This window comes from Heptranchias perlo, chromosome 2, assembly GCF_035084215.1.
Source record: "Heptranchias perlo isolate sHepPer1 chromosome 2, sHepPer1.hap1, whole genome shotgun sequence".
In the NCBI taxonomy this organism is placed as follows: domain Eukaryota; kingdom Metazoa; phylum Chordata; class Chondrichthyes; order Hexanchiformes; family Hexanchidae; genus Heptranchias; species Heptranchias perlo.
In genome coordinates this window covers 111,046,569-111,074,207 of record NC_090326.1, presented here as the reverse complement: position 1 = coordinate 111,074,207, position 27,639 = coordinate 111,046,569, and the positions used below count along the sequence as shown (strand labels likewise).

The 27,639-nt window shown below is 44.5% G+C and overlaps 1 protein-coding gene across 1 annotated transcript in view; it reads right to left on the bottom strand.

Annotated features, from left to right (window-relative positions):
• Positions 1-8,271: 8,271 nt before the first annotated feature.
• The window catches only part of LOC137334178 (uncharacterized), a 59,799-nt gene continuing 40,431 nt past the window's right edge, over positions 8,272-27,639 (bottom strand). Inside the window, exon 2 of the mRNA XM_067998744.1 lies at positions 8,272-9,423. Coding sequence (XP_067854845.1) covers positions 8,667-9,299 — 633 coding nt within the window. The 5' untranslated portion in view covers positions 9,300-9,423 and the 3' untranslated portion in view covers positions 8,272-8,666. The remainder of the gene's footprint in view (positions 9,424-27,639) is intronic.

The window sequence follows — 27,639 nt, the reverse complement described above, 5'->3', positions numbered from 1 at the left end:
GAATTCCCTCCTGAAACCTCTCCACCTCTCTACCGCTCTCTCCTCCTTTGAGACGCTCCTTAAAACTTTGACCAAGCTTTTGGTCACCTGTCTTAATATCTCCTTATGTGGCTTGGTGTCAAATTCTGTTTGATAATTGCTCCTGTGAATTGCTCCTTGGGACGTTTTACTACTTTAAAGGCACTATATAAATGCAAGCTGTTGTTGTTGAAATGCAATAGCATGCTGAGATTTACAGCTGATTCAAACCCGTAATAAAGAAATGTTACCAACACATGAAAGTTGAAATCCAAAGAAACAACATAACAGTAGTTATCTTTGTTCTGGTAACCATAATAAGAAGTATACACAGGGCAGCCTGGCCTTCCTGTGAAATGTGGAGCACTGGCAGGCAAATACATAATACAATGCAAGAGCCACAGGCAAAGTGATTAGACCCGGACCGGTGCAAGTACTGCATGTACAGATATTGAATTTGTACTGCTGCAAGTAGAGAATCTACCTACGTCATCTCATGAAAGGATTCAAACGCTCCCATTATTATTGGGTTTTGCAAAGTGTTTTGATGATTCCAGTATAAGACCATTATCAGTAGGCTTGTGTAAACAATACAAAGTTTTATGTGTGGTTAAATATAAACAAAACCAACTTTAAAGCATAACCTGACACGGAATGGGGATTTTAATAAAGACTGTTTTTACACACGCAAGTAGAACTCAATCTTGATTAGGTACAATTAGCACTTACCACTAAATTAATAGTGAGGTTCGCTAGTACTGTGGGGGAGGAGTTTAAACTAATTTGGTAGGGGATGGGCACCAGGATGTAGCATTGGAAAGGGGAAACAAGGGGCACAAAGGATCAGGAGAGAAGGATAGCCCTAGAGTAAAACATAGTAAGGTATTAGATGGGGTCAGACCAAGAGAGAGTACAAGAAAGTCTAAGACAGGTTTGTGGTGTATGTGTATGAACGCACGAAGTGTGGTAAACAAGGTTGGTGAGCTGCAGGCTCAAATAGCCACATGAGAATACGATGTGGCGATAACAAAGACCTGGCTCAAAAAAGGGCAGGATTGGGTATTAAATATTCCTGGATACAAGGTGTTCAGGAAAGGTAGAGAAGGAAAGATGGGGGGGGGGGCGGTGGTGGGGGTGGTGGGTGTGGTATCAGTATTGATTAAGGAGAATATTGCAGTGCTGGAGAGAGAGGATGTCCTGGAGGGGTCAAGGACAGAATCTATTTGGTTAGAGTTAAGGAACAATAGAGGTGCCATTACACTACTGGGGGTATTCTATAGGCCACCAACAAGTGGGAAGGATATAGAGGAGCAAATTTGCAGAGAGATTACAGAGAGGTGCAAAAGCCATAGAGTAGTGATAATGGGGGATTTCAACTATCCTAATATAGACTGGGATAGTAATAATGTAAGGGGCAAAGAAGAGGAGGAATTTTTGAAATGTGTTCAGGGTAACTTTCTTGACCAGTACGTTTCCAGCCCAACGAGGAAGGAGGCATTGCTGAACTTGGTTCTAGGGAATGAGACGGGCCAAGTGGAGCAAGTGTCAGTGGGGGAGCATTTAGGGAGCAGTAATCATAGTATCAGAAGGTTTAGAACAGCTATGGAAAAGGACCCTGACCACTCTAAAGTAAAAATACTTAATTGGAGGAGGGCCAATTTCAGTGGGATGAGAACAGATCTGGCCCGGGTAAATAGGAATCATAGATTGGCAGGCAAAACTGTAATTAAACATTGGGCAGCCTTTAAAGAGGAGATGATTCGGGTAAAGACAAGGTACATTCCAACCAGGGAGAAAGGTAGGGCAACTAAAGCCTGAGCAGAAAAAAGCGGCGTATGACAGGTGTCAGGTTGATAACATGTGAGAACCAGGCAGAATATGGAAAGTTCAGAGGGGAAGTGAAAAAGGAAATAAGAGGGGCAAAGAGAGAGTATGAGAATAGACTAGTGACCAAGGTAAAAGGGAATCCAAAAGTCTTCTACATACATGTTAACAGTAAAGGAGATCTGCTCATGGAGGCAGTGGGCATGGCTGAGGTACTAAATGAGTACTTTGCCAAGGAAGAAGATGCTGCCAGAGTCTCAGTAAAGGAAGATATAGTTAAGATACTGGATGGGCTAAAAATTGAGAAAGAAGAGGTATTAGAAAGGCTAGCTGTACTTAAAGTAGATAAGTCACCTGGTCCGGATGGGATGCACCCTAGGATGCTGAGGGAAGTAAGGGGGGAAATTGCAGAGGTACTGGCCATAATCTTCCAGACATCCTTAGTTACAGGAGTGGTGCCAGACAACTGGAGAATTGCGAATGTTACACCCTTGTTCAAAAAAGGGTGTGAAGATAAACCCAGTAACTACAGGCCAGTCAGTTAATCTCGGTGGTGAGGAAACTTTTGGAAACGATAATCCAGGACAGAATTAACAGTCACTTGGACGAATGTGGATTGATTAGGGAAAGCCAGCACGTATTTGTTAAACGCAGATCATGTTTAACCAACTTAATAGAGTTTTTTGATGAGGTAACAGAGAGGGTAGATGAGGGCAATGCAGTTGATGGGGTGTATATGGATCTTCAAAAAGCATTTGATAAAGTGCCACATGGTAGGGCTTGCTATTAAGATTGCGGCCTGTGGAATAAAAGGGGAAATAGCAACATGGGTACAGAATTGGCTGAATGATAGGAAACAGAGTGTAGTGGTGAACGGTCGTTTTTCGGACTGGAGGGAGTTGTGCAGTGGTGTTCCTCAGGGGTCGGCGCTGGGACCACTGCTTTTCTTGATATATATTAATGACTTGGACTTGGGTACAATTGGGGACAGGGTACAATTTCAAAATTTGCGGATGACACAAAACTTGGAAGGGTAGTGAACAGCGAAGAGGATAGTGATAGACTTCAAGAGGATATAGACACTCTGGTGGCATCGGTGGACACGTGGCAGATGAAGTTTAACGCGGAAAAATGCAAGTGATGCATTTCGATAGGAAAAATGAGAAGAGGGCACAATTCTAAACTAGAGGGCACAATTCTAAAAGGGGTGGAGGAACAGAGGGATCTGGGGGTATATGTGCATAAATCATTGAAGGTGGCAGGGCAAGTTGAGAAAGTGGTTAAAAAAGCATATGGGATCCTGGGCTTTATAAATAGAGGCATAGAGTACAAAAGTATGGAAGTCATGATGAACCTTTATAAAATACTGGTCGGCCATAACTGGAGTATTGTGTCCAGTTCTGGGCACCACATTTTAGGAAGGATGTGAAGGCCTTCGAGAGGGTACTGAAGAGGAGATTTACTAGAATGATTCCAGGGATGTGGGATTTTAGTTACGTGGATAGATTGGAGAAGCTGGGGTTGTTCTCCTTCGAACAGAGAAGGTTGAGAGGAGATTTGATAGAGGTATTCAAAATCATGAAGGGTCTATACATAGTAGATAGAGAGAAACTGTTCCCATTGGTGGAAGGGTCATGAACCAGAAAGCACAGATTTAAGGTGATTGGCAAAAGAACCAAAGGTGATATGAGGAAAAACTTTTTTACCCAGCGAGTGGTTAGAATCTGGAATGCACTGCCCGAGGGAGTGGTGGAGGCAGATTCAATCATGGCCTTCAAAAGGAAACTGGATAAGTACTTGAAATGAAAAAATGTGCAGGGCTACAGGGGATAGGGCGGGCAGTGGGACTAGCTGGATTGCTCATCCATAGAGCTGGTGTGGACTCGATGGGCCGAATGGCCTCCTTCCGTGCTGTAGCCTTCTATGATTCTATGATTCTATGATAACAGAATGATAGATTTTTACAGCTGCATTATCTCCAAATTAAAAAGAAAATTAATTCAGAAAAATTGGTATTTTATATATATCATTTGAGCATCTGTTCTGAAGTCAGTTTTAGCTGAGAGTGCATGTTAGTATTATCCTTGAAACTGGTTATATACACAGGTTATATAAAATTATCCCAAATAAATTCTCTGCGTTCTTTCTTAAGCATTCAACAGAGCCTGTTTCCCCTGGCTGGAGAGTCTAGAACTAGGGATCATAGTCTCAAGATAAGGGGTCGACGATTTAGGACTGAGACGAGGAACAATTTCTTCACTCTGAGGGTTGTGAATCTCTGGAATCCTCTATTGCAGAGTGCTGCGTATGCTCAGTCATTGAGTATTTCCAGACCGCGGTTGATTGATTTTTGGACTCTAGGGGAATCAAGAGATATGGGGAGCAGGTGGAGAAGTAGAGTTGAGATAGAAGATCAGCGGTGATCTTATTGAATGGCGGAGCAGGCTCGAGGGGCCATATGGCCTACTCCTGCTCCTATTTGTAATGTTCTTATGTTCAATGTTCAATTTGGTTTGCCTTCTTGAAGAAATGTACACAAATTATTTATAGAATTAAAGCACTATAATCCCCATTCCCGGTGACCTTTTAGATATAGATTAAAAATTGAAAACTTAAATAAAATAGCAGTGCAGTAGCTCAGACATAGTGCTTGACTCCCAAATGCCAGGTCAGGAGTTCAAGTATGAAGGATGCTTGTCACTTGAACTTACTTTTTGTTCAAATGTGTGGATTTGTTGCTCCTGTCCTCCCTTAACCTCTCCCTCCATATAAACTCTTCTACCCCCATCTCACGTGGCTTCTCTATTCCCATTGTTTTAATCACAGGCAAGATTAGCTCTGTTCACTTCCTTGTATCCCTCACCACTCACATCCTCCTGTCCTCTTCCAACCTCACTTCCTTCTGCATCTGCCCTGGAGAAATCTCTCCCCAAATCACTTACTACGGCATTTCCAAACTCCCAACTGTTTAGCCTTTGTCCTCCGTTTGATAATTTTATATAACCTGTCTATATAACCAGTGACAAGGATAATACTAATATGCCCTCTGTTTGCCATGATATTTCTGCAGCTGTCGATCTGCTCAATCACACCTCACCTCCAACTTTGATGCCCTTGCCCCAGCAAAACCCTTACTCTCTCCCACCTTGGTTGTTCCCCTTGGTATGGCCACCATCTTCGCTTCCAAAAGTCCAAGGAATACAGACTTGAACATATATAGTGCACAACTGGTTTAGCCATTTGTTGTCAAACCTGGCTGGACCACATCGAGCACTATCAGACCCTGCTCTCCTCTGCCAAACTGCACACTACTCCAGGATCATCCTGGAATGCAAAAATAACCTGCGGTTTCTTTTCTCCACTCATCAACCGTCTCCTTACATCTCTTCCCTGTCCCCTCCATCCTCACCTCCAACAATGAGTGTGAAGAGCTCATGGACTTCTTTGTCACTAAGGTTGAGACAATCCATTCAGCTGCCATTGCCGCATCCCTCCCTCCCACTTTCCACCAAGCCAAACTTCCCTCAAGGCTTCCCCCTGCCCTAGCCCTGAACTCGCATCTTTCTCTTGTTTCTTTCCTATCTCCCCTCATGCCCTAGCTGACCACATCTTATCCATGAGACCCACCTCTTGCCCTCTCGACACTATTCCCACTAAACTGCTAACCACTCACCTTCCCTTTTTGGCCTCCATGCTAGCTCATATTGTAAACGGTTCCCTCTCATTGCTATTGTCCAATTCCCTTTCAAATCTGCCATCATTACCTACCTCGTCAAAAAATCCACCCTTGACCCCTCTGTCCTTGTAACCTACCAGCCTATTTCCAAACTCCCTTTCCTCTTGAAAGTCCCTGAACGTGTTGTCGCCTCCCAAATTTGTGCTAATTTTCCCCACACGACATGTTTGAACCTCTCCAATCAGATTTCCGCCCCTTCCGGAAACGCTGCTATTCAAAATCACAAAGACCATCCTCTGTGACTGTGACCATGGTGCATTATCCCTTCTCATCCTTCTTGACCTGTCTGCAGCCTTTGATGCGGTTGACCACACCATCCTCTTCCAACGCATCTCCTCTGCTGTCCAACTGAGTGGAACTGCCCTTGCATGTTTTCACTCTTACCTGTCCAGCTGTAGCCAGAGAATCACCTGCAGTGGCTTCTCTTCTCACCCCCACACTGTTACCCCTGGAGTCCCCTAAGGATTTATCCATGGCCCCTTCCTATTTCTCATGTACGTGCGGCCCCTCAGCAATATCATCCGAAGATATCAGATTCCACATGTACGTTGACAACACCCAGCTCTACCTTACCACTACCTTCCTCAACCCTTCCACTGCCTATGTGTTGTCAGACTGCTTGTTCGACAACCAGTCCTGGATGAACTGCAATATCCTCCAATTAAGCATTAGGAAGACTTAACATCCCTCAGCGAGCAAAAGGATAATGGGTGAAGGGGATTGGTGCGGGTTAGGACATGAGCAGCAAAGTTTTGGATGAACTCAAGGTTATGGAGGGTGGAAGATGGGAGGCCGGCCAGGGCAGCATAGGAATAATCGATTCTGGAGGTAACAAAAACAGATATGCTGAAGCAGGGGTGGAGATGGGTGATGTTATGGGATGTTAGAGGATATGGGATTGGAGCTCAGTTCAGGGTGAAATAGCATGGCCGTGATCGGTCTGGTTCAGTCTGAGACAGTGGCTGGGGAGGGGGATGGAGTCACTAGCGAGGGAACAGTGTTGATGGTGAGAGCTGAAGCCATTGGCTTTGGTTGTCCCAATGTTTAATTGATGGAAATTGCAGCTCCTCCAGGACTGGATATCAGACAATCAGTCTGACAACACAACGGTAAAACCAACAATAAAAGTGAAAATTCACCCCCACACCTGTTTTTAATTCTGAAAAAATATATTAGTTGTTGTCATAATAAAACTTGGCCTCAGTTTAATACTACCAGACCAAAGTGAACTGTGCAATATAGCACAAGAATATATTAAATCTGCTAAGCAGATTACTGCAAATTGGGAAATTGCTACCCCTCGGGTACATCTATAAATTTAGCTTACAAAAAAGGTACAGCTACCAGATCACAGAGGTCAGGGTGACTTCCAGGATCCACTGTTAGACTGTCGAGTTAAAAAGACAGTGTATAAAACGTTGAAATTGTAAGTTAGAAAGAAAGAACGTGCATTTATACAGCATCTATCCTTTCTCTTAGAGACGCCCCAAAGTGCTTCACACAATTAAATGCTTTGAAGTGTAATTATTGTTATATAGGGGAATGAAAATTTTGTGAGTTTTGCTAGTTTTGCCTGGGCTTCTGGGTAAAGCATTATGGTTGTTGTTCAATCTTAGGACGAGAAAGAAAAATGAAACAGTCTGGAATAATGCATTCTGATGGCTGACCATGAAGCACTACTGACTGATCTTAAAAGAGTTGGTGGTCCAGACCAACCTTCCGCAGGCGAGTTCATGTCAGAAAGGCAGCGAATTTCTTGAGTGTGTTCAGGACAGCTTTCTGCAACAATATGTCCTAGAACCAACAAGGGGGAAGGCCTTATTAGATTTAATAATGAGTAATCAGCCAGATTTAGTTAACAGCCTAATGGTGCGTGAACATTTATCTAATAGCGATCACAATATGATCGAGTTCAACATTGTGTTTGAAAGGGAGAAACCCGTATCAGCTACTCAGATTCTAAATTTAGGCAACACTTCGACATGCAAAAGGTGGTAGAAGTTTGGAACTCTCTTCTGCAAATGACAGTTGATGCTAGTTCAATTGTTAATTTTAGTTCTGAGATTGATAGATTTTTGTTAACCAAAGTTATTAAGGGATATGGGGCTAAAGCAGGTACATGGAGTTGGGTCACAGATCAGCTATGATCTCATTGAATGGAGGAACAGGCTTGAGGGGCTAAATAGCCCGCTCCTGATCTTATGTTCCTATGTTCCTTCTCAAATAGAAGGATAAATGGAGCTAAGTAGCCTTAATAAGGAGAAAACAGACACTCAACTAAAATATCCAGCAGTATATTGTCTTAGCAATTCCTTCTCAGTTTCATATTCTTCTTTTTTTTTGGTACATCTGTAATCTGCTTCCATATTAAAACTCCTCAAGTACATTGAGAGAACATACCTAAAGAGTTAGAAATGGTATATGGAATCTGACATTTCCATGAGTGGGAGAGACTTTTGTCTCTCATTTGTTGTCATCATGAGTGTAATTTTTTATCTTATTCCACTGCCTCCTACACAATATTCTCTTCATGCCACACATGTGGTTTATAAAAAAGACAAAAGGATTATTTTGTTTTTCAAAATATATTCTATAGGGGTTTTTAGGAATATAGATGGCTTCATATAAGGCAACATTAACCTCTTTTTAGATGAATGTAAGGAATCTTACAACACCAGGTTATAGTCCAACAATTTTATTTTAAAATCACAAGCTTTCGGAGATTATCTCCTTCGTCAGGTGAGTAGTGAATGAGAGGTTCTCAAATCGCATATCTTATATTAGGCTGGGACACCATCACACCAATCAAAGGTGTCGTTGGTGTTCAGACAGGTTAGCCACGGAAAACAGTAGGTCCCAGTATGCTGAATACACAATGTGTCAAATTACACAAACAGAGAGAAAGAGACCCGAAAGGCAGAGAGAGAGAGAGAATTTCCAGTTGTATTAAAAACAGATAACTTTTTTTTCCTTGCTGGTGGGGTTACGTGTAGCGTGACATGAACCCAAGATCCCGGTTGAGGCCGTCCTCATGGGTGCGGAACTTGGCTATCAATTTCTGCTCGACGATTTTGCGTTGTCGTGTGCCTCAAAGGCCGCCTTGGAGAACACTTACCCGAAGATCGGTGGCTGAATGTCCTTGACTGCTGAAGTGTTCCCCGACTGGGAGGGAACCCTCCTGTCTGGCGATTGTTGCGCGGTGTCCGTTCATCCGTTGTCGCAGTGTCTGCATGGTCTCGCCAATGTACCATGCTCCGGGACATCCTTTCCTGCAACGTATGAGGTAGACAACGTTGGCCGAGTCACAGGAGTATGAACCATGTACCTGGTGGGTGGTGTCCTCTCGTGTGATGGTGGTATCTGTGTCGATGATCTGGCATGTCTTGCAGAGGTTGCCGTGGCAGGGTTGTGTGGTGTTGTGGACGCTGTACTCCTGAAAGCTGGGTAATTTGCTGCGAGCGATGGTCTGTTTGAGGTTGGGTGGCTGTTTGAAGGCGAGTAGTGGAGGCGTGGGGATGGCCTTAGCGAGGTGTTCGTCGTCATCGATGACATGTTGAAGACTGCGGAGAACATGGCATAGTTTCTCCGCTCCGGGGAAGTACTGGATGACGAAGGGTACTCTGTTGGTTGCGTCCCGTGTTTGTCTTCTGAGGAGGTCTATGCGATTCTTCGCTGTGGCCCGTCGGAACTGTCGATCGACAAGTCGAGTGTCATATCCCATTCTTACGAGGGCGTCTTTCAGCGTCTGTAGGTGTCCATCGCGTTCCTCCTCGTCTGAGCAGATCCTGTGTATTCGTAGGGCCTGTCCATAGGGGATGGCCTCTTTGACGTGGTTAGGGTGGAAGCTGGAAAAGTGGAGCATCGTGAGGTTGTCTTTTTAGATGAGTTTAGCCATCACATTGAAACATCCCATAGAAGGCAGTAATATTCAAAATTAGGACAACTTATAGCTTAAAGTTTAGATTTTCAGCTCTGTAACTAATTGCAAAGTAATTTTTACTTTAAGGAATGAAAGATAACGCTGAGGGATTTATCATGGTATAAATAAAGGGCTCCAACTTAAGTTTTTTTTCACTCAGACTACATATTGTGAAACAGTGTAGACTAGACAATTCAAAACATAGGGATACAGAGTTAGATACACGCCAGTGAGAGTATATAAAGTGAGTTTAACCTGGTGTTGTAGAGTTGCGTTTAAATTTCAATGTGCAGCCAAAGACTTTGAGGTAGAATTTCCGTGGGGATTGTCCCAATCATCCACCTTAACTTCGATGAGAGATCAGCACAAACCTCAGAGATTCTACCCGTAGTGAAGATACATTCAGTTCTCACTGTAAACCTTTCTTCTCCAAAAAAACTACAAGTATCAAATAAAATATAAATAGCTCAATTCTTAAAATATTTGTTATTCTGCAAGGCTATTTGCAGAACATAACATCCCCTGTGAAGTCATAATGAATGTAAAATCAATTTGCAGATTCAGAAGGGGCTACGTATAAAATGTTAGAGGGACATCAGGGGTAATTTGTGGATTTGGAGTGAGATGGGCATAATGTGTCAAAGAAAATTGGCACGGACAAGTTCCCTTTATCCTCATCAGTGGTTGCACTTATGGGGCAGAGTAAGAAAAATAAATAGAGGCCACAATTTCAAATCCCTTCTGGCACACTCCCATCGGAACACCAGCAGGAATGGCCTTTAAGGGCCAAAGATTAGGATGGGCTCCAGATACACTGCGTCATTGTCTTATGTCAGTACTTCTGTAGGCCTTGTAAGAGGCTAAGCTTGCACTCACTCTTTACAAGCTAATCAAAGGAGGTCAGCGGTGGAGGTCCTAGTGAGTGCATCCCAGTACTTATGCCTGGATGCACCCTCCATGGATTTTCACCTCCATATTAAAGATCACAAAGTATGTAATCAATTTGGATATCATCAAATTTTAAAAAGAACCTGTTATGGGCAATTGTTCAACAATTACAGTAGAGAAAGTCTTTTGGTCCAAGCATAGACTGGGGGGAGAAGTGGCTGCAATGAATTTCATGATTTCTCATTTGCTTTAAGGCAGTCCACATTCAGACTTCATTAATCAAGTGAGCTCTCACTGTGTGCAACATCCATTTGAGAACTCATGACTATATGGACTATGATATTGTCATGCTGCAAGCTCGATTTAGTGCTGTAGATGGAACAAGCTGAAGGAGTAGCAGCAAGAGCTTCAAAGCTCCCAGATACCAGCTTTGAAGTTCTGTTGGGGCAAGCAGGATTCAGCTACCTTTGTCACCCAAGGTCACAGATTGCATGGAGGAGTGGCCCAAATCACATGGGAGGAGGTGGCAACCCATGTCAATGTACACAGTAATTCCCATAGGACATGGGATCAAATGAGCATGGACCTTAGTCAGTCTGCTAAGATTGGTCCAAGAACCACAACATTCTCTTAGGTACAAACCCAGAGTATACATGCCACAATGTACACTTTCAGTCTCCTCACGCTAACTTTCACTCATTTGAATGCTTACCATCCATAGCCATTTTTCCACAATGCGTCTTTGATGTCCTCATCAGCTACCTATAATGCTGCCTTCACTCACTACTTTCCCAGGAAACTAGACAATAACAATCTAGCTTCTGTAATAATATAGCTGCATGATGCATGTCCGTGTAATCACATCTACTGTTACATACATACATACTTACATACTTACATCTCAAGGGCAATTAGGGATGGGTAATAAATGCTGGCCTCGCCAGCGACACCCACATCCCATGAACGAATAAAAATAAACATACACAATAGCCCTTAGCTATTATTGTATAACTCCAACAATGTGAACTTCTTACATCTGCTTCTCTTCTTATAGGACAAGATGATGTATTACCACATGAGAACAGACTGGCACAGAAGGAGGACCACATAATTACCAGCCCCTCAGCTCTTTGAAGAGGTGGCACTCAGGCTACTTATCACGGAGAGGGAAATTGGAGCCCAGCTTCCCAAGCTGAGGTTGTGTACCATTTTTATCATCTGCTTCATTCTCACCTTTACTACTCATCCACCCAAGGACTGCCACCAAAACAGGCACACTAGCATAAGAATATGTGACAATTTCTCCTGGAGCTCCTTTCACATGCATTTAACCATTGTAATATCTCTTCCTTCTCTAGGTATGAAATAGCAATAATTTCACCAGGGTGCTGTGCTGGAACTGCCATGCACTTGACAGCAACCAGCTTCACTCAGTCCTAACCCCCAAGTGCCAGCTCACATACGTCCAGCCCATGGGATTTTTTTTAGTGACAATGATGACAATGTATCGAGTGACTCACAAAGCACAGGTGAGCAGGAGGATTGAAGATGAAGGCAGAGGAAGAACAGGAAGAAGAAGCCAAGGAATGCAGACCTCACAGGACCTGCTTTAAAAGAAGCATGTTTTCTGATCACAGAAGCATAATACCTTCAGTAGACACTGTATCCAGCAACCTGGAAGAGCTAAAGGCCACTATAGAGGAGTCCATAGACTGCATCTGTACAGGAATGAAGAACGCATTCAGTTCACTGTAGGGACATCTGCACTGAGCAAGGTTTTGCCAAGGGCCCCACAAAACTCCGTGGTGTCATCAGGTTTGCTGACACACGGATCAGTGGCCACAATGAGCTAAAACCCAACAGCAAAAGCATGGCTGGCATGGATGAAGGTGCAGTCTCTCTAGACAACTCCACACCTGGGTCTTCCTGCCATCCCTCGCCACTTGGTCACCCAAAAGCAAAATTTCTCCAACCCCTGCTCAGGATCTCCCCTGAAGTGCCCAAACCCAAATGTCATCCTGCAACAGCTGCACATGAATGCCTCTCTGCAGGACAAAATTGTGCAGCATGCAGTACACCATGATGATGTGAGAGCATTTTGCAGAACTGTACTGCAGCACAACCCTGACCACTCAAGGCACATGAGGTATTTCTTCAGGAATCCTTAGGTTTAGCTCAATTATGATCCTGATGCTCCATGCTTCTGGTTGTGCCAATGCTCAGCTGCAGTTCACAGGCGCAGTAGCCATGGCTGCAAAGGTTATCTTTTGTCTTCTAGCAGCCTATCGTGCAATCTTCTTTGAGACTCAAGTAATGTAGGCACTCTTGATAACCTGAGGATGAAGGCATTGTAGCATCTGCTGATAGTCACACATAAGCTGCACATTAAGGATGCTATATGACTAGTTCTAAGATCCTGCACTCATATGGTGTGCCCTCATATGGTGTGCCCATAAATTCTCTGCTCGGAATGTGGATTCAGTCCTTATATCCCTTACAGTTCATAAAAGCTGATGAGTTGTGTTCCTGTAGGGCCACATGTTCCATCTATAACTTCCCTGGATTGGAGGAACTGCTGCCATGCAATAGAAATTCACTGCAGAATCATACTGTTGCTGACTGTGGAGAAGATCAGTTGGCTGACTTGAATACTGCATCAGTCATATGGTATTATGCATCTGTGGACAGCAGACTGGCAGATGCAGGTGATGTCCCCTCTGGGTAGCTGAAAGGGTCCTGATACATCAAAATTGAGGGCAATGGTGACCTTCACTGCCACTGACAGTGTCATGCATGTGGAAGAGGCATGGAGATCTGCTTGAAGCATGAGTTACTGTTTGTCTGCTGAAGTGCAGTCCCCTGAGGCACTGTTTCTTAAACAAATTGAGGCATGATTGCAGAGTAGTTGGTGCAGTAAATGCACTTGTGGTGTAATCTGACTTGCCAACTATCCCTCCTTTGCTTATCCTCCAGTTTCTCCATGCTAACACTTTAAATGTAAGAACATAATAGGTGTAAATTGTACCAACCCTGAGCAAAAAGTTTTTAGAGGACAAAGAAATGAAAAATATATTTGTGCCAAAAATCGATTCAAAATGTAGTCGTGTCACGCTGGGAATTGCAGCCTTTAAGGGAAGCTTGCACTCTCTGCTTTCCAAAATGTTTAATGTCATTTTCCACACGCTTCGTTTACACAGAGCCTACTTTTGATGCAACTTCTGGAGGTATGCCTGCTGCCCTCAACAGTCCATTATGCTGCTCATGATAATTTTAAAATCAGCATCTCACCGGTTTTCAGTGAGACAATTGAGCACTGACTTAATGCCTGATTGAAACAAATGGGGAATCAGTGTCCGCCCATTCTTGTGACTCCACCAGTCTTGACTTTCCGAAGCCACTCCTGACCCAAATCAGAGCCTTAAACTTGGAAGAGTTAGAGTGAAAAGAGAGATTATGCTCTATGCAGAGGGCAGGGAATGTTGGACTGACAAAGGAGGCATGAGAAGGGGGGGTGGGGGAGGAGGCAGATGTATCAGCAAATTCAAGAGACAGCTGGATTAGTATCTGGAAAAAAAATGATATGGGGCATGACAGGCAAAATGGAATATGATATTTCCCAAACACACGGACTGGCTAGATGGACCACAATGGTCTTCTCCAGCCGCACATAATGGTGCAGCAGGCAGGAGAAAGGTAGGAGAAAGTCCAGTAGCTTGTGTCTGTTGAAGTTTATCAGGATCACCATAGAAAGCCCCAGAAGGGAGTGTGCTGAACCCAGTTCAATACAGGTTTTTCTAGGAGAGCTGATTGTTTGGTCACACCCAGAAGATGTGCTGCAGAATTGATAAAAATAAATTATTGCAGATGCTGAGAATCTGAAACAAAAACAGAAAATGGTGGAAATATACAGCAGGTTTTTCAGCATCTGTAAATAGAAAAGAGAGGTTAACCTTTCAGCTGTAAACTCTTTGACAGAACTGGAAACTGAAAGATAAGCAAGCCTTTTTACAGGATTGAAGAAAATGAAAGGTGGGGTAAAATAACAAGTGTAGATCATAGAAATCATAGAATCATACAGCACAAAAGATGGCCATTCGGCCCATTGTGCCTGTGCCGGCTCTTTGGAAGAGTTCTCCAATTAGTCCCACTCACCTGCTCTTTCCCCATAGCCCTATAAATTTTTCCTTTTCAAGTAAAAGAGTCAGGAATGTTGACTTCTGTCAAAGGTGAGGCAGTAATGAGCTTAATGGGCAGAAAATTTGGGAAGAGGTGAAAACTTATGGATGATCAACAAAAATCACCTTAGTGAGACAATGAAAAGCCATTAAAAAATAAAAGTGTGAAAATGGCTGATTAGGCATGGAAAAGATATGCACACAAACCCCGCCCACTGCAAATTAAAGTCAAATCAAGTGGATGTTGAATGGGAGAAATGGGCAGGTAAGTGGAAGGGGATGAGAGGTGAAGTCTGAAGTTACTAAAGTCAAGGAGGGTGAATTTCTCCAGGCATTCTCCCGCTCATCCGTTGTTTTCTCAAGCTCTTCCATTGAAGTTATGATGGACAAATGGGGGAACCCTCATGGAAATTTACCTCCAGTGTTGAGGCCAGAGAGCTGCAAAGTGCCCAGGAGAATGATGAGATTATGAAGGGTAGTGAAAGGTCAAAAAACACCCGAATTTATGATATTTGCTTCCGGCGGGCAAAGTTTTCCACCGAGAGGCAGACTCACAAAATTAGCCCTACTGTTCCTGAAGCTTGCATTGAGCATGGTTGGAAAGGTGTAGGAAGCCAAGGACAGAAAGGTCAGATGGGAACGGGAAGGGGAATTGAAGCGGCAAGCCATAGAGAGGCCAGGATTACATTTGTGGACAGAATTGAGGTGTTCAGCAAACTGTCTCCTAACTAATCTGCATTTGTTTTTTTCAGTGTGGAGGGGACTGCACTGTAAGCATTGAATTCAGTATACTTGGTTGGAAGTACATGTAAATGTTTGATACTCTGAACAATGACATGGGAATGAACAAGCATATCCTCCAGGGAATGGTCCTTCTGGAAAGCAGAAGGAGACAAAGGAAGGCAAAGATGTGCTTGGTGGTGGAATCATGATGGAAATAGTGGACGGTGATCTGGTGAATGCAGAAGCTATTAAGATGGAAGTGGGGACAAGGGAGATTCTGTCATTGTGAGAGGAGGGAGAGGGATAACAGTGGAGCCATGGGAAATGGGGCAACGCAGTCAAGGTCCCTGCCAACTACCAACTCTGGTGTCTACAATGGAAGCATTGGAGCAGATATTATGGGTGCAAAATTATCCCTTTCTCATCACATCCCTTCCAACTCTAGTATTTCATTACTGCATGGAGGGAACTTGTGGTATGTATAATGATGTGGCCTTAATCTGTTCCTTTATCAGTTTGTTGCAGGTGGAGATTGTGTGTCTTGTTTTGCTTGTCAGCAGGCAGAGTTCCTTCAAGGTCACTTTCCCAGGCTCTTTTTTACTGTGTTTGTGTTTTCTAAGCATGTGGTATTACAAATTGCACACCCCCACCAAACTAGCTTTGTCTTCCTTTGTGGGAGGATAGGAAGGTTTCCACAGGCTGGGTATTTTTATCCCACTTAGCCTGAACTGACAGGAATTGATTCCTTTGTAAGTATTGGAAAAGGCCAATCGAGTGAATCGTCTTTCAGCTCTGTCATCGGTTTAGGCTTCGATGTCAATGACTTCTTGAAGCCCCGACCCTAAGGTCCTGACAGAATGTCTAGGATGTGCCACATATATAATTTTTGGTAAATGTTATATTCATTGTTAAAAAGGATATAAGTGCTAGGAAGCTGAACATTTTCTCATTCTGGCCACTCAAGCAACTCAAGGGCAATGAAGTGATAGGTTTAAAAGATAGGTTTAAAATATTCCGCCCACTAGTACCCGCACACAATTAGTACACACAAGATGGACATCAGACCCAATGAACCTATTAAGCTATTTCAATGCCTGACTAACCATAATGTTGAACGTTTCCTTGGAGGTACCATCATCACAATATCATGCTTTCACTCCATGAATGAAAGCATGCCATGGTGATCAACAGTCAGCATACTCTGATTAACCACATCCCCGAGGTGCCACCATCCATATCTGCAGGCCTGGGCAAAGACAATGTGGAACTGTCTTCACGGTATCAGGTCATCAGAGAGCAGATGCAGAGCTGTGGTCATCTGTTTGAAGGAAACCTGCAACTAAACTATGCTACAGCACAGATTTGGCAGATGCAGTGACAGAGCTGGTTAGCTGTGGCTTGAAACTTGACTCTACCTCCTGGCAGGCATGATGTAATGCTGACCTCTGGGGCTGGTGCCATAGGATGAAATGGAGACAACCCTCCTCAGAACCCTTTCCAGCACCACTTGTACTTCAGCAGCCATCAAGGGGACTGATACTGGCTGCTCTGTAACTGCCTGCAGATTCGCCAGTATTGACTAAATGTACTTTTGCAGACATCTTACCGGCACATTGTTTTTGCTTAATACTGCTTTTTAAAATTTATTCAGAGATCAATTATTTTCCTTGTGCTATTCATCAAACCAGGAGTAGACAATCGATAAAGCACATTCTGGAGAACCTCGGAGCTGCTGACTGAATCCTTGAAATGGAATTCTGCATTTATGACAAATGAACATGCTCCTAGTTTCCATGTCAATCATCACTGAAAATCCCTGAAGCTTGATTCACCTCACATTGTGCATATCAGGTCCATTCATTTAAGCATGAAAAATAGGAATGCTTGCATATTATTACATGTCTCAGAAATGTCTCGCACACAATGAATGTTTTTATGTAGGCAAAAACAGCAGTCATTTTGCACGTAGCAAGATCCCACAAACAGCAATACAATGGATAGCCAGTTAATCTGTTTTGGTGGTAATGGTTGAGGGAAGAATGTTGGCAAGAACACCAGGAGAACTTACTGTTCTTCCTCAAAGAGTACTATGAAGTGGATTGGGACCTTAGTTTAACATGTTATCTGAAGAGATGGCGGCTCTGACAATGCCACACTAGAATGTCAGTTTGGATTATAAACTCAAACTCGTGGTGTAGGCCTTGCGCCCACAATCTTGGCACCCAGTGGCAAGAGTGCTATTAAAGAAACTAGAATGGCATATTAGTGAGTAGTTGAACATGGTAGAGGTTCAAAAAGCAGATGAAGTATCAAAATTCTGCAGATTTATAGCAAACAAAAACGTGTTACTTGTTTGTTAAAAAAAAAAGCAACAAATTTCCCAGAGCAATTGAATGATTTAAAAATTGGACCCAATCTGCTGCTATTTATGTTGGCTCCATATTAGATTCAGCATGATGGAAGAGTTACTGAAATATTTCCTGGATTGGATACTGTTGAAATGCAGCTGCATCTAATTGATCTGCAATAGGACAAAGTTCTTAAGCACAGCATGAATGATTTTTCATTGGAAAAGTTTAGAGCCAAACATACCATTTATAAAAAGCATTCTGCCTCACTATGAATGGTTTCGCTCTTCATTTTCTACTCTGAGTACTTTGAAGAACAACTCAGTGGAAAGTTACTGACAGCATTACCTCCAGGTTGGTGGAAAAAGAACTTGACTTTTGCACCCTGCCTTCTCATTAATTATGTATTTCATTGGGCCAAATCTTGCTGGGCATCATGCGGCATGCGCTGTTAGTTAGACTTTTTCCTGCACCCTTCAGCTTGAATATATATTGCGTCATAACTTGCTGGAAGTGCGAGCTAATAACGGCACGGTGAGGGCAATGGGGCATCTGGGTCCTTAGTGAACAGTGGGACCAACAGTGTTTCTCCTTAACCAATGAGATTTAGGGATTGAGAAAGAAACAGAGGAATGACGGAGAAGGAGGGTGAATTTGAGTCAAATCAGGTACAGAGAGAGAAATAAAGGGAAGGAATGAAAAATTGGATTAAGAGAGAGAAAAAAGAGACAGAAAGGAAAAGTAAGAAAAAAATGTAAATATTTAACATTTGAAATTTTTAAAATCTCTAACAACAATTTATTATTTGCAGGAATGAGAGTCGACAGTTTAAATTGTTCCCTTTCTGGGTCAGAGAGTTTGATTGGCATTGCATTAATAATTATCACGTTATTAAAAGGGTACTTATGCTGTTAATTATGAGCTCTAACTTTCTGCGATGAGTTTACTGGGCAATTAATGTGCAAATCCAGAAAGTTCTTAAAATAACGGGGAGGCTGAGGGTGAGATGCTTTTTGCGCGAAGCAAATGGTGGAGCGGCTTAATTGGACCAGCAAATTCTGAAGATTCACAACTCATGGCGTATCTCTTCATCCCCTGAACTTCCTGCCCAACTTGAGCATTAATAATAGTGTGCGTCGTTAACATTTTCCAGGAAGATTTGTCCCATTATATTGAACTGTACCAGTTCTCAATTCAGTTGCCAAATGCACTTGATTATGCAGATTTTAATACTTTAGCTATGTCTAAGTTACAGCAAGCAAATACTGTTTGAATATTCTTTCCATTCCATTTTTATGTTGTGATAAGGACGGGAGTTCTTTCTTTTATTTTTTCTTTCTTTCTCTCTCTCTACTAAAAGCCCTGGCTAGTCATTGTGAAAAGGATAGGTTTGGGGGCAGGAGCTGACATTGCAATTGCTGCACTTGTGTCACCTATTCTTGGATGGCGGAATTCTTAAATTAGCGTTAACGCTAATGAGCTGAGGGTAAACTCAGATATCCCACCCGGGGAATTTGTGACTGAGAAAAGATATTCCATAATGACTGGAGGGATCTCTCATTTTCACTGTGGTGAAGATAAATGCTGTGCAGATGATGGTGGCCCCAAAAGTGCAAATGCTGCTTTTGATGATACATGCTGAATATTCCATAAAATTCTGCCATATTCTTACAGCGTTCACCTGGTGATAGAATGTCCCAGTATTAGTCTTATAGATTCACTGCCAGACCACCTAGTATGTATAGGAAGAGAGGTAATCAGATGAATATGTCCAAACAAACCAATTGTAAGATGGTGCACGATGGAGCTCATTTTAACTGCTCCCATTTCTCTTCCTTTCATATACTCTTAGGGGCTGAAATTCTGTGGAGGTTCCACTGGTCTCCCATTGTAACTCTGGGGGAAGACCGGCAAAACCTTCCAGGAAAATGGCAGAGACCCTGTTAGTCTGGGATCTCCTCTGTTTCCTGAAGTTTCCTCAGCGCTTTGAATAGGGTGGAACTTCTGTCAAATGACGGACAAGGACGGGGACTCCCTAATTATAAGGGTAGGTTAGCATAGTGGTTATGTTGCTGGACTAGTAATCCAGAGACCTGGACTAATAATCCAGAGAAAGGGAGTTCAAATCCCACCGTAGCAGTTTGAGAAATTGAATTCAGTTTAGAAAATCTGGAAATAGAAAGCTGGTATCGGTAAAAGTCACCACGAAGTTGTCGGATTGTCGTAAAAACCCAACTGGTTCACTAATGTCCCTTAAGGAAGGAAACCTTCTATCCTTACCCAATCTGGCCTATATGTGGCTCCAGTCCCACACCAATGTGTTTGACTCTTAATTTCTCTCTGAAGGGGTCTAGCAAGCCACTCAGTTGTATCAAACTTCGACCTAGACATCGTCAACGATGAGGGCACACCTAGCCCTGTCCACCCTGCAAAGTCCTCCTCGCAAACATCTAGGGACTGGTGCCAAAGATGGGAGAGCTGTTCCACAGACTAGTCAAGCAACTGCCTAACATAGTCATATTCACAGAAATATACCTGTCAACCAATGTCCCACACTCCTTCATCAACATCCTTGGATATGTCCTATCCCAACGGCAGGACAGACCTACCAGAAGTAGGGGCACAGTGATGTACAGTTGGGTGGGGACGGCCCTGGGAGTCCTCAACATTGACTCTGGAGTCCATGAAGTCTCATGGCTTCAGGTCAAATGGGCAAAGAAACCTCCTGCTGATCATCACCTTTAGCCCTCCCTCAGCTAATGAATCAGTACTCCTCCATGTTGAACACCACTTGGAGGAAGCACTGAGGGTAGCAAGGGCACAGAATATACTCTGGGTGGGGGACTTTTATGTCCATTGCCAAGAATGGCTCGGTAGCATCACTACTGACCTGAAGGACGTAGCTGCTAGACTGGGCATGTGGCATGTGCCGAGAAAAGAAATATAAGAGAATAACCTACTTGACCTTATCCTCAACAACCTACCTGTCGCAGATGCATCTGTCCATGCCAATATTGGTAGGAGTGACCACTGTACTGTCCTCGTAGTGCCCTTGGAGACCAAGTCCCGTCTTCACACTGATGACATCCTCCACCATGTCATGTGGCACTATCACTGTGCTATGTGGGATAGATTAAGAACAGATCCAGCAGCTCAAAACTGGGCATCCATGAGGTGCTGTGGGCCATCAGCAGAAGCAGAAAATGGTATTCCACCACAATCTGTAACCTTATGGCCTGGCATATCCCTCACTCCTTCATCACCATTAAGCCAGATGACCAATCCTGGTTCAATGAGGTGCAGAAGACCATTCTGGAAGCAGCACTAGGCATGCCTGAAAATGAGGTGCCCACCTGGTGAAGCTACAACACAGGACTACATGCATGCTAAACAGCGGAAGCAGCATGTTATATACAGAGCTAAGAGATTCCACAACAAATGGATCAGGTCAAAGCTCTGTAGTTCTGCTACATCCAGTCGCAAATGGTGGTGAACAATTAAGCAGCCATAGAGAGGAGGAGGTGCCATGAACATCCCCATCCGCAACGATATGGGAGTAAAAGACAAGGCTGAAGCGCTCGCAGCCATCTTCAGCCAGAGGTCTCAAGTGGATGATCTTTCTCGGCCTCCTCCTGAGCGCCCACCATCACTGATGCCGGTCTTCACGTGATATCAAGAAACAGCTGAGTGCACTGGACATAGCAAAGGCTACAGGCCCTGACAACATCTCGGCTGTAGTGCTGAAGACCTGTGATCCAAAACTAGCTGTGCCTCTAGCCAAGCTGTTCCAGTACAGCTACAACACTGGCATCTACCCGACAATATGGAAAATTGCCCAGGTATGTCCTGTTCACAAAAAGCAGGACAAATCCTACCCGGCCAATTACCGCCCTATCAGCCTACTCTTAATCATCAGCGAAGTGATGGAAGGAGTGGTCAACAATGCTATCAAGCAGCACTTACTCACTAATAACTGCTCACCGTTCCTCAACAAGGAACCTCTCCACCAGAACCACTCGGCTCCAGACCTCATTACAGCCTTGGTCCAAACATGGATAAAAGAGCTGAATTCCAGAGATGATGTGGAAGTGACTGCCCTTAACATCAAGCCAGCATTTGACCAAGTGTGGCACCAAGGAGCCCTAGTAAAACTGAAGTCAATGGGGATCAGGGAGAAATCTCTTCAGTGGCTGGACTCATACCTAGCACAAAGGAAGATGGCTGTAGGTGCTGGAGGCCAATTATCTCAGCCCCAGGACATCACTGCAGGAGTTCCTCAGGGCAGTGTCCTAGGTCCAACTACCTTCAGATGCTTCATCAATGACCTTCCTTCCATCATAAGATCAGAAGTGGGCTATTTGCTGATGATTGCACAGTGTTCAGTTCCATTCACAATTCCTCAGACAATGAAACAGTCCATGCCTGCATGAAAACATCTAGATTTAGGTTGATAAGTGGCAAATAACATTTATGCCACACAAGTGCCAGACAATGACTATCTCCAACAAGAAAGAGCCTAACCACCTCCTCATGACATTCAATGGCATTGCCATCACTGAAACCCCCACCATCAACATCCTGGGGGGTCGTCATTAACCAGAAACTCAACTGGACCAGCCACATAAATGCTGTCACTACTAAAGCAGGTCAGAGGCTGGTTATTCTGTGGTGAGTGGCTCACTTTCTGACTCTCCAAAGACTCATCACCACCTAAAAGGTACAAGCCAGGAGTCAGCCACTTGCCCGGATGAGTGCAGCTGCAGCAACGCTCAAGAAGCTCGACACCATCCAGGACAAAGCAGCCCATCCACCAGCACAAACATCCACTCCCACAACCGCTAACATACTGTGGCTGTATAATACCTACATGATGCACTGCAGCAAGTTGCCAAGGCTTCCCAAACCCACGACCCCCACCACCTAGAAGGATAAGGGCAGCAGGTGCATGGGAACAACACCACCTGCACGTTCCCCTTCAAGTCATACACCATCCTAACTTGGAAATATATCGCCGATCCTTCATCGTCACTGGGTCAAAATCGCGGAACTCCATATCTAAAGGCATTGTGGTACTATTTTCACCACGTGGACTCCAGTGGTTCAACAAGGATAAAGCAGCCGGCTTGATCGGCATCCCATCCACCAGCTCAAACATCCACTCCCACCACGACCAACTTTTGAAGGGCAACTACGGATGGCTAATAAATGCTGGCCTTGTCAGTGACACCCATATCCCGAGAATGAATATAAAAAAAAGTCAGGAGTTCCCACCCTTGCTCCCCAGTCGCGACCTGGTGATAGTGTGGCGGCCAATGCGCCAAGTGAGTGGAGGTCTACCAGCCTCCACAAGGGCATATGTGGGCCTCACCAATGGCATGCAGGCCAGGCAATTGACCTGAATCTCTGAAGAGTATATATTTTTTAATATATCTAGATCAGTCCCTAGCTCAGTGGGCTGACAGGATATTTGTTGGTGTTGGGAGGGGATCATAGGCAGAACAAGGCCTATATTTTCATTTGTAAACAATTTTACAACACCAAGTTATAGTCCAGCAATTTTATTTTAAATTCACAAGCTTTCGGAGATTTTCTCCTTCCTCAGGCAAATGTTTTGGCATGGGACAGGTGGGTGCCTGAGATGTGCCCAAAGTGGCGCTTGCGCCACCTGCCCCATGCTAATGAGATGCCCTCTCACTGACCCAGCAACCTCTGGTGGCGCCATTGCTGCAAGGAACCATTGAGTAACTGCCAGGGTTGTGACCAGAGGAAGTTCATGGCCTTATTGTTCAGGCTAGTACATGAAGAATGCCCATTTGGAGGCCACCACCAGAGGACACATATCCCAGCACAAATTGTTATATCCTGGAGAGGAGGAGTAGTGGGGGAAAGAAATGTTGGAAAAGATCTTTTAAAAGGGTTATGTAAAATCGTTTAGATAATATTTCAGGAAGTCTTATTGAAAACTTTTGAGAGACATTTAGTAATCAACCATATTGGTAATTTTGGGATTAGATAATTGCCAGATTGAACAGTGTCAGAACAGTTCAGGCTGCTGCATACTTCAATATCCATATTAGAAAGAGCCATCCTGAGGCACTGGAAGTCCACAGACCCTCCCATCCAACGTGAATAGAAGGATCTTACTGAAGAGCCACAAACAGCTGTTCTCTTTGGCTGCTGCTCTGAATTTCTTTTTAGCTGAAAACTGGTCCTCAAAAGGAAGACCAAAAATTATTGCTCTTAGTCAGGTCTGGAACATCTCAACCTTCCCAAGGAAAATTCTGGCAATCCAGAAAGTCAGCCATCTGGCTGTAATTTGACCAGTTCAGGACTAATCCATCATTGACTGGACCATTAATGGAACACTCAGTTCCATGTAACATTCCAGAACAGTGGAGGGGCTGTGGCTGTTCTTTCTCCCAACTTTTCACTTCCAGCTGCTTGGAATACAGCTAGTGTTTAAAGATGCTGGGCAGGACAAGATATGCAAATGAGGTTAGCAGCTTATCTAGACTGATTGCAAACAATTTTACAACACCAAGTTATAGTCCAACAAATTTATTTTAAATTAAATTCCACAAGCTTTCGGAGGCTTCCTCCTTCGTCGGGCGGATGGTGGAAATGATATTTTCGAATCCTTCGCATTTGAAAAACATAGAACAATGCCTGGTGATTACTGCCCATTGCCAAGGCAATCACAGTGAGCAGACAGAAAGGTGTCATCTAAAAGGCCACTGAATATACAACCCCCCAAAAAAATAGAGAGAGAGAGAGAGAGAAGGAAGACAGTCAATGACCCGTTATATTAAAAACAGATAACATTTGTTCGCTGGTGGGGTTACGTGTAGTGTGACATGAACCCAAGATCCCGGTTGAGGCCGTCCTCATGAGTGCGGAACTTGGCTATTAATTTCTGCTCGACGATTTTGCGTTGTCGTGTGTCTCAAAGGCAGCCTTGGAGTATGCTTACCCGAAGGTCGGTGGCTGAATGTCCATGACTGCTGAAGTGTTCCCCGACAGGGAGAGAACCCTCCTGTTTGGCGATTGTTGCGCGGTGTCCGTTCATCCGTTGTCGCAGCGTCTGCATGGTCTCGCCAATGTACCATGCTCTGGGGCATCCTTTCCTGCAACGTATGAGGTAGACAACGTTGGCCGAGTCACAGGAGTATGAACCGTGCACCTGGTGGGTGGTGTCCTCTCGTGTGATGGTGGTATCTGTGTCGATGATCTGGCATGTCTTGCAGAGGTTACCGTGGCAGGGTTGTGTGGTGTCGTGGACGCTGTTCTCCTGAAAGCTGGGTAATTTGCTGCGAACGATGGTTTGTTTGAGGTTGGGTGGCTGTTTAAAGGCGAGTAGTGGAGGTGTGGGGATGGCCATAGCGAGGTGTTCGTCATCATTGATGACATGTTGAAGGCTGCGGAGAACATGGCGTAGTTTCTCCGCTCCGGGGAAGTACTGGACGACAAAGGGTACTCTGTTGGTTGCGTCCCGTGTTAGTCTTCTGAGGAGGTCTACGCGATTTTTCGCTGTGGCCCGTCTGAACTGTCGATCGATGAGTCGAGCATCATATCCTGTTCTTACTAGGGCGTCTTTCAGCGTCTGTAGGTGTCCATCGCGTTCCTCCTCGTCTGAGCAGACCCTGTGTATTCGCAGGGCCTGTCCATAGGGGATGGCCTCTTTGATGTGGTTAGGGTGGAAGCTGGAAAAGTGGAGCGTCGTGAGGTTGTCCGTGGGCTTGCGGTAGAGTGAGGTGCTGAGGTGCCCGTCTTTGATGGAGATTCGTGTGTCCAAGAAAGAAACTGATTCTGAGGAGTAGTCCATGGTGAGCTTGATGGTGGGATGGAACTTGTTGATTTTATCGTGTAGTCTCTTTAGTGATTCCTCACCGTGGGTCCATAGAAAGAAAATGTCGTCGATGTATCTGGTGTATAGTGTTGGTTGGAGGTCCTGTGCAGTGAAGAAGTCCTGCTCGAACTTGTGCATGAAAATGTTGGCGTATTGGGGTGCGAATTTGGTCCCCATGGCTGTTCCGTGTGTTTGGGTAAAGAACTGGTTATTGAAGGTGAAGACATTGTGATCCAGGATGAAGCGGATGAGTTGTAGGATGGCGTCTGGAGATTGGCTGTTGTTGGTGTTGAGTATTGATGCTGTCGCAGCGATGCTGTCATCGTGGGGGATACTGGTGTAGAGTGCCGAGACGTCCATCGTGGTGAGAAGTGTTCCTGGTTCAACAGGTCCGTGGGTACTGAGTTTTTGTAGAAAGTCTGTAGTGTCGCGACAGAAGCTGGGGGTTCCCTGCACGATGGGTTTCAGGATGCCTTCGATGTATCCAGAGAGGTTCTCACACAGGGTTCCGTTGCCTGATACGATAGGACGTCCGGGTGTGTTGGCTTTGTGTATCTTTGGGAGGCAGTAGAAGTCTCCCACACGGGGAGTACGTGGGATGAGAGTGCGTAGGATGTTTTGAAGGTCTGGATCGAAGGTCTTGATCAGTTTGTTGAGCTGATGGGTGTGTTCTTTTGTCGGGTCTGTGGGTAACCGTCTGTAGTGTTCCTGGTTGTCCAGTTGTCGGTATGCTTCTTTGCAATAGTCCGTTCTGTTCTGTATGACGATGGCTCCTCCTTTGTCCGCTGGTTTGATGACGATGTTGCGGTTGGTCTTGAGAGCTTTGATGGCGTTGCGTTGTGCTCGGGTGACATTCTGGACTGTCTTCCGAGTGCGATCGACAGTTCCGACGGGCCACATCGAAAAATCGCGTAGACCTCCTCAGAAGACTAACACGGGACGCAACCAACAGAGTACCCTTTGTCGTCCAGTACTTCCCCGGAGCGGAGAAACTACACCATGTTCTCCGCAGCCTTCAACATGTCATCAATGATGACGAACACCTCGCTATGGCCATCCCCACACCTCCACTACTCGCCTTTAAACAGCCACCCAACCTCAAACAAACCATCGTTCGCAGCAAATTACCCAGCTTTCAGGAGAACAGCGTCCACGACACCACACAACCCTGCCACGGTAACCTCTGCAAGACATGCCAGATCATCGACACAGATACCACCATCACACGAGAGGACACCACCCACCAGGTGCACGGTTCATACTCCTGTGACTCGGCCAACGTTGTCTACCTCATACGTTGCAGGAAAGGATGCCCCAGAGCATGGTACATTGGCGAGACCATGCAGACGCTGCGACAACGGATGAACGGACACCGCGCAACAATCGCCAAACAGGAGGGTTCTCTCCCTGTCGGGGAACACTTCAGCAGTCATGGACATTCAGCCACCGACCTTCGGGTAAGCATACTCCAAGGCGGCCTTCGAGACACACGACAACGCAAAATCGTCGAGCAGAAATTAATAGCCAAGTTCCGCACCCATGAGGACGGCCTCAACCGGGATCTTGGGTTCATGTCACACTACACGTAACCCCACCAGCGAACAAATGTTATCTGTTTTTAATATAACGGGTCATTGACTGTCTTCCTTCTCTCTCTCTCTCTCTCTTTTTTTTTGGGGGGTTGTATATTCAGTGGCCTTTTAGATGACACCTTTCTGTCTGCTCACTGTGATTGCCTTGGCAACGGGCAGTAATCACCAGGCATTGTTCTATGTTTTTCAAATGCGAAGGATTCGAAAATATCATTTCCACCATCCGCCCGACGAAGGAGGAAGCCTCCGAAAGCTTGTGGAATTTAATTTAAAATAAATTTGTTGGACTATAACTTGGTGTTGTAAAATTGTTTACAATTGTCAACCCCAGTCCATCACCGGCATCTCCACATCATATCTAGACTGAAGCATCTGACTGTATTCGGACACCGCTCATTACCTTCCCTGTAATTCATGCAGCATTGTTTTGAGCCTGCTCAGGTGGATTTTACTATATAGGCTTCTACATATAATTAATTAATAGTCAGCTTTTGTATCACAACTATTTACAGTGCCGTTGGGATTTGTAATCCCAACTCCCCATACACCACCCATAAGGTCTCCCTATAC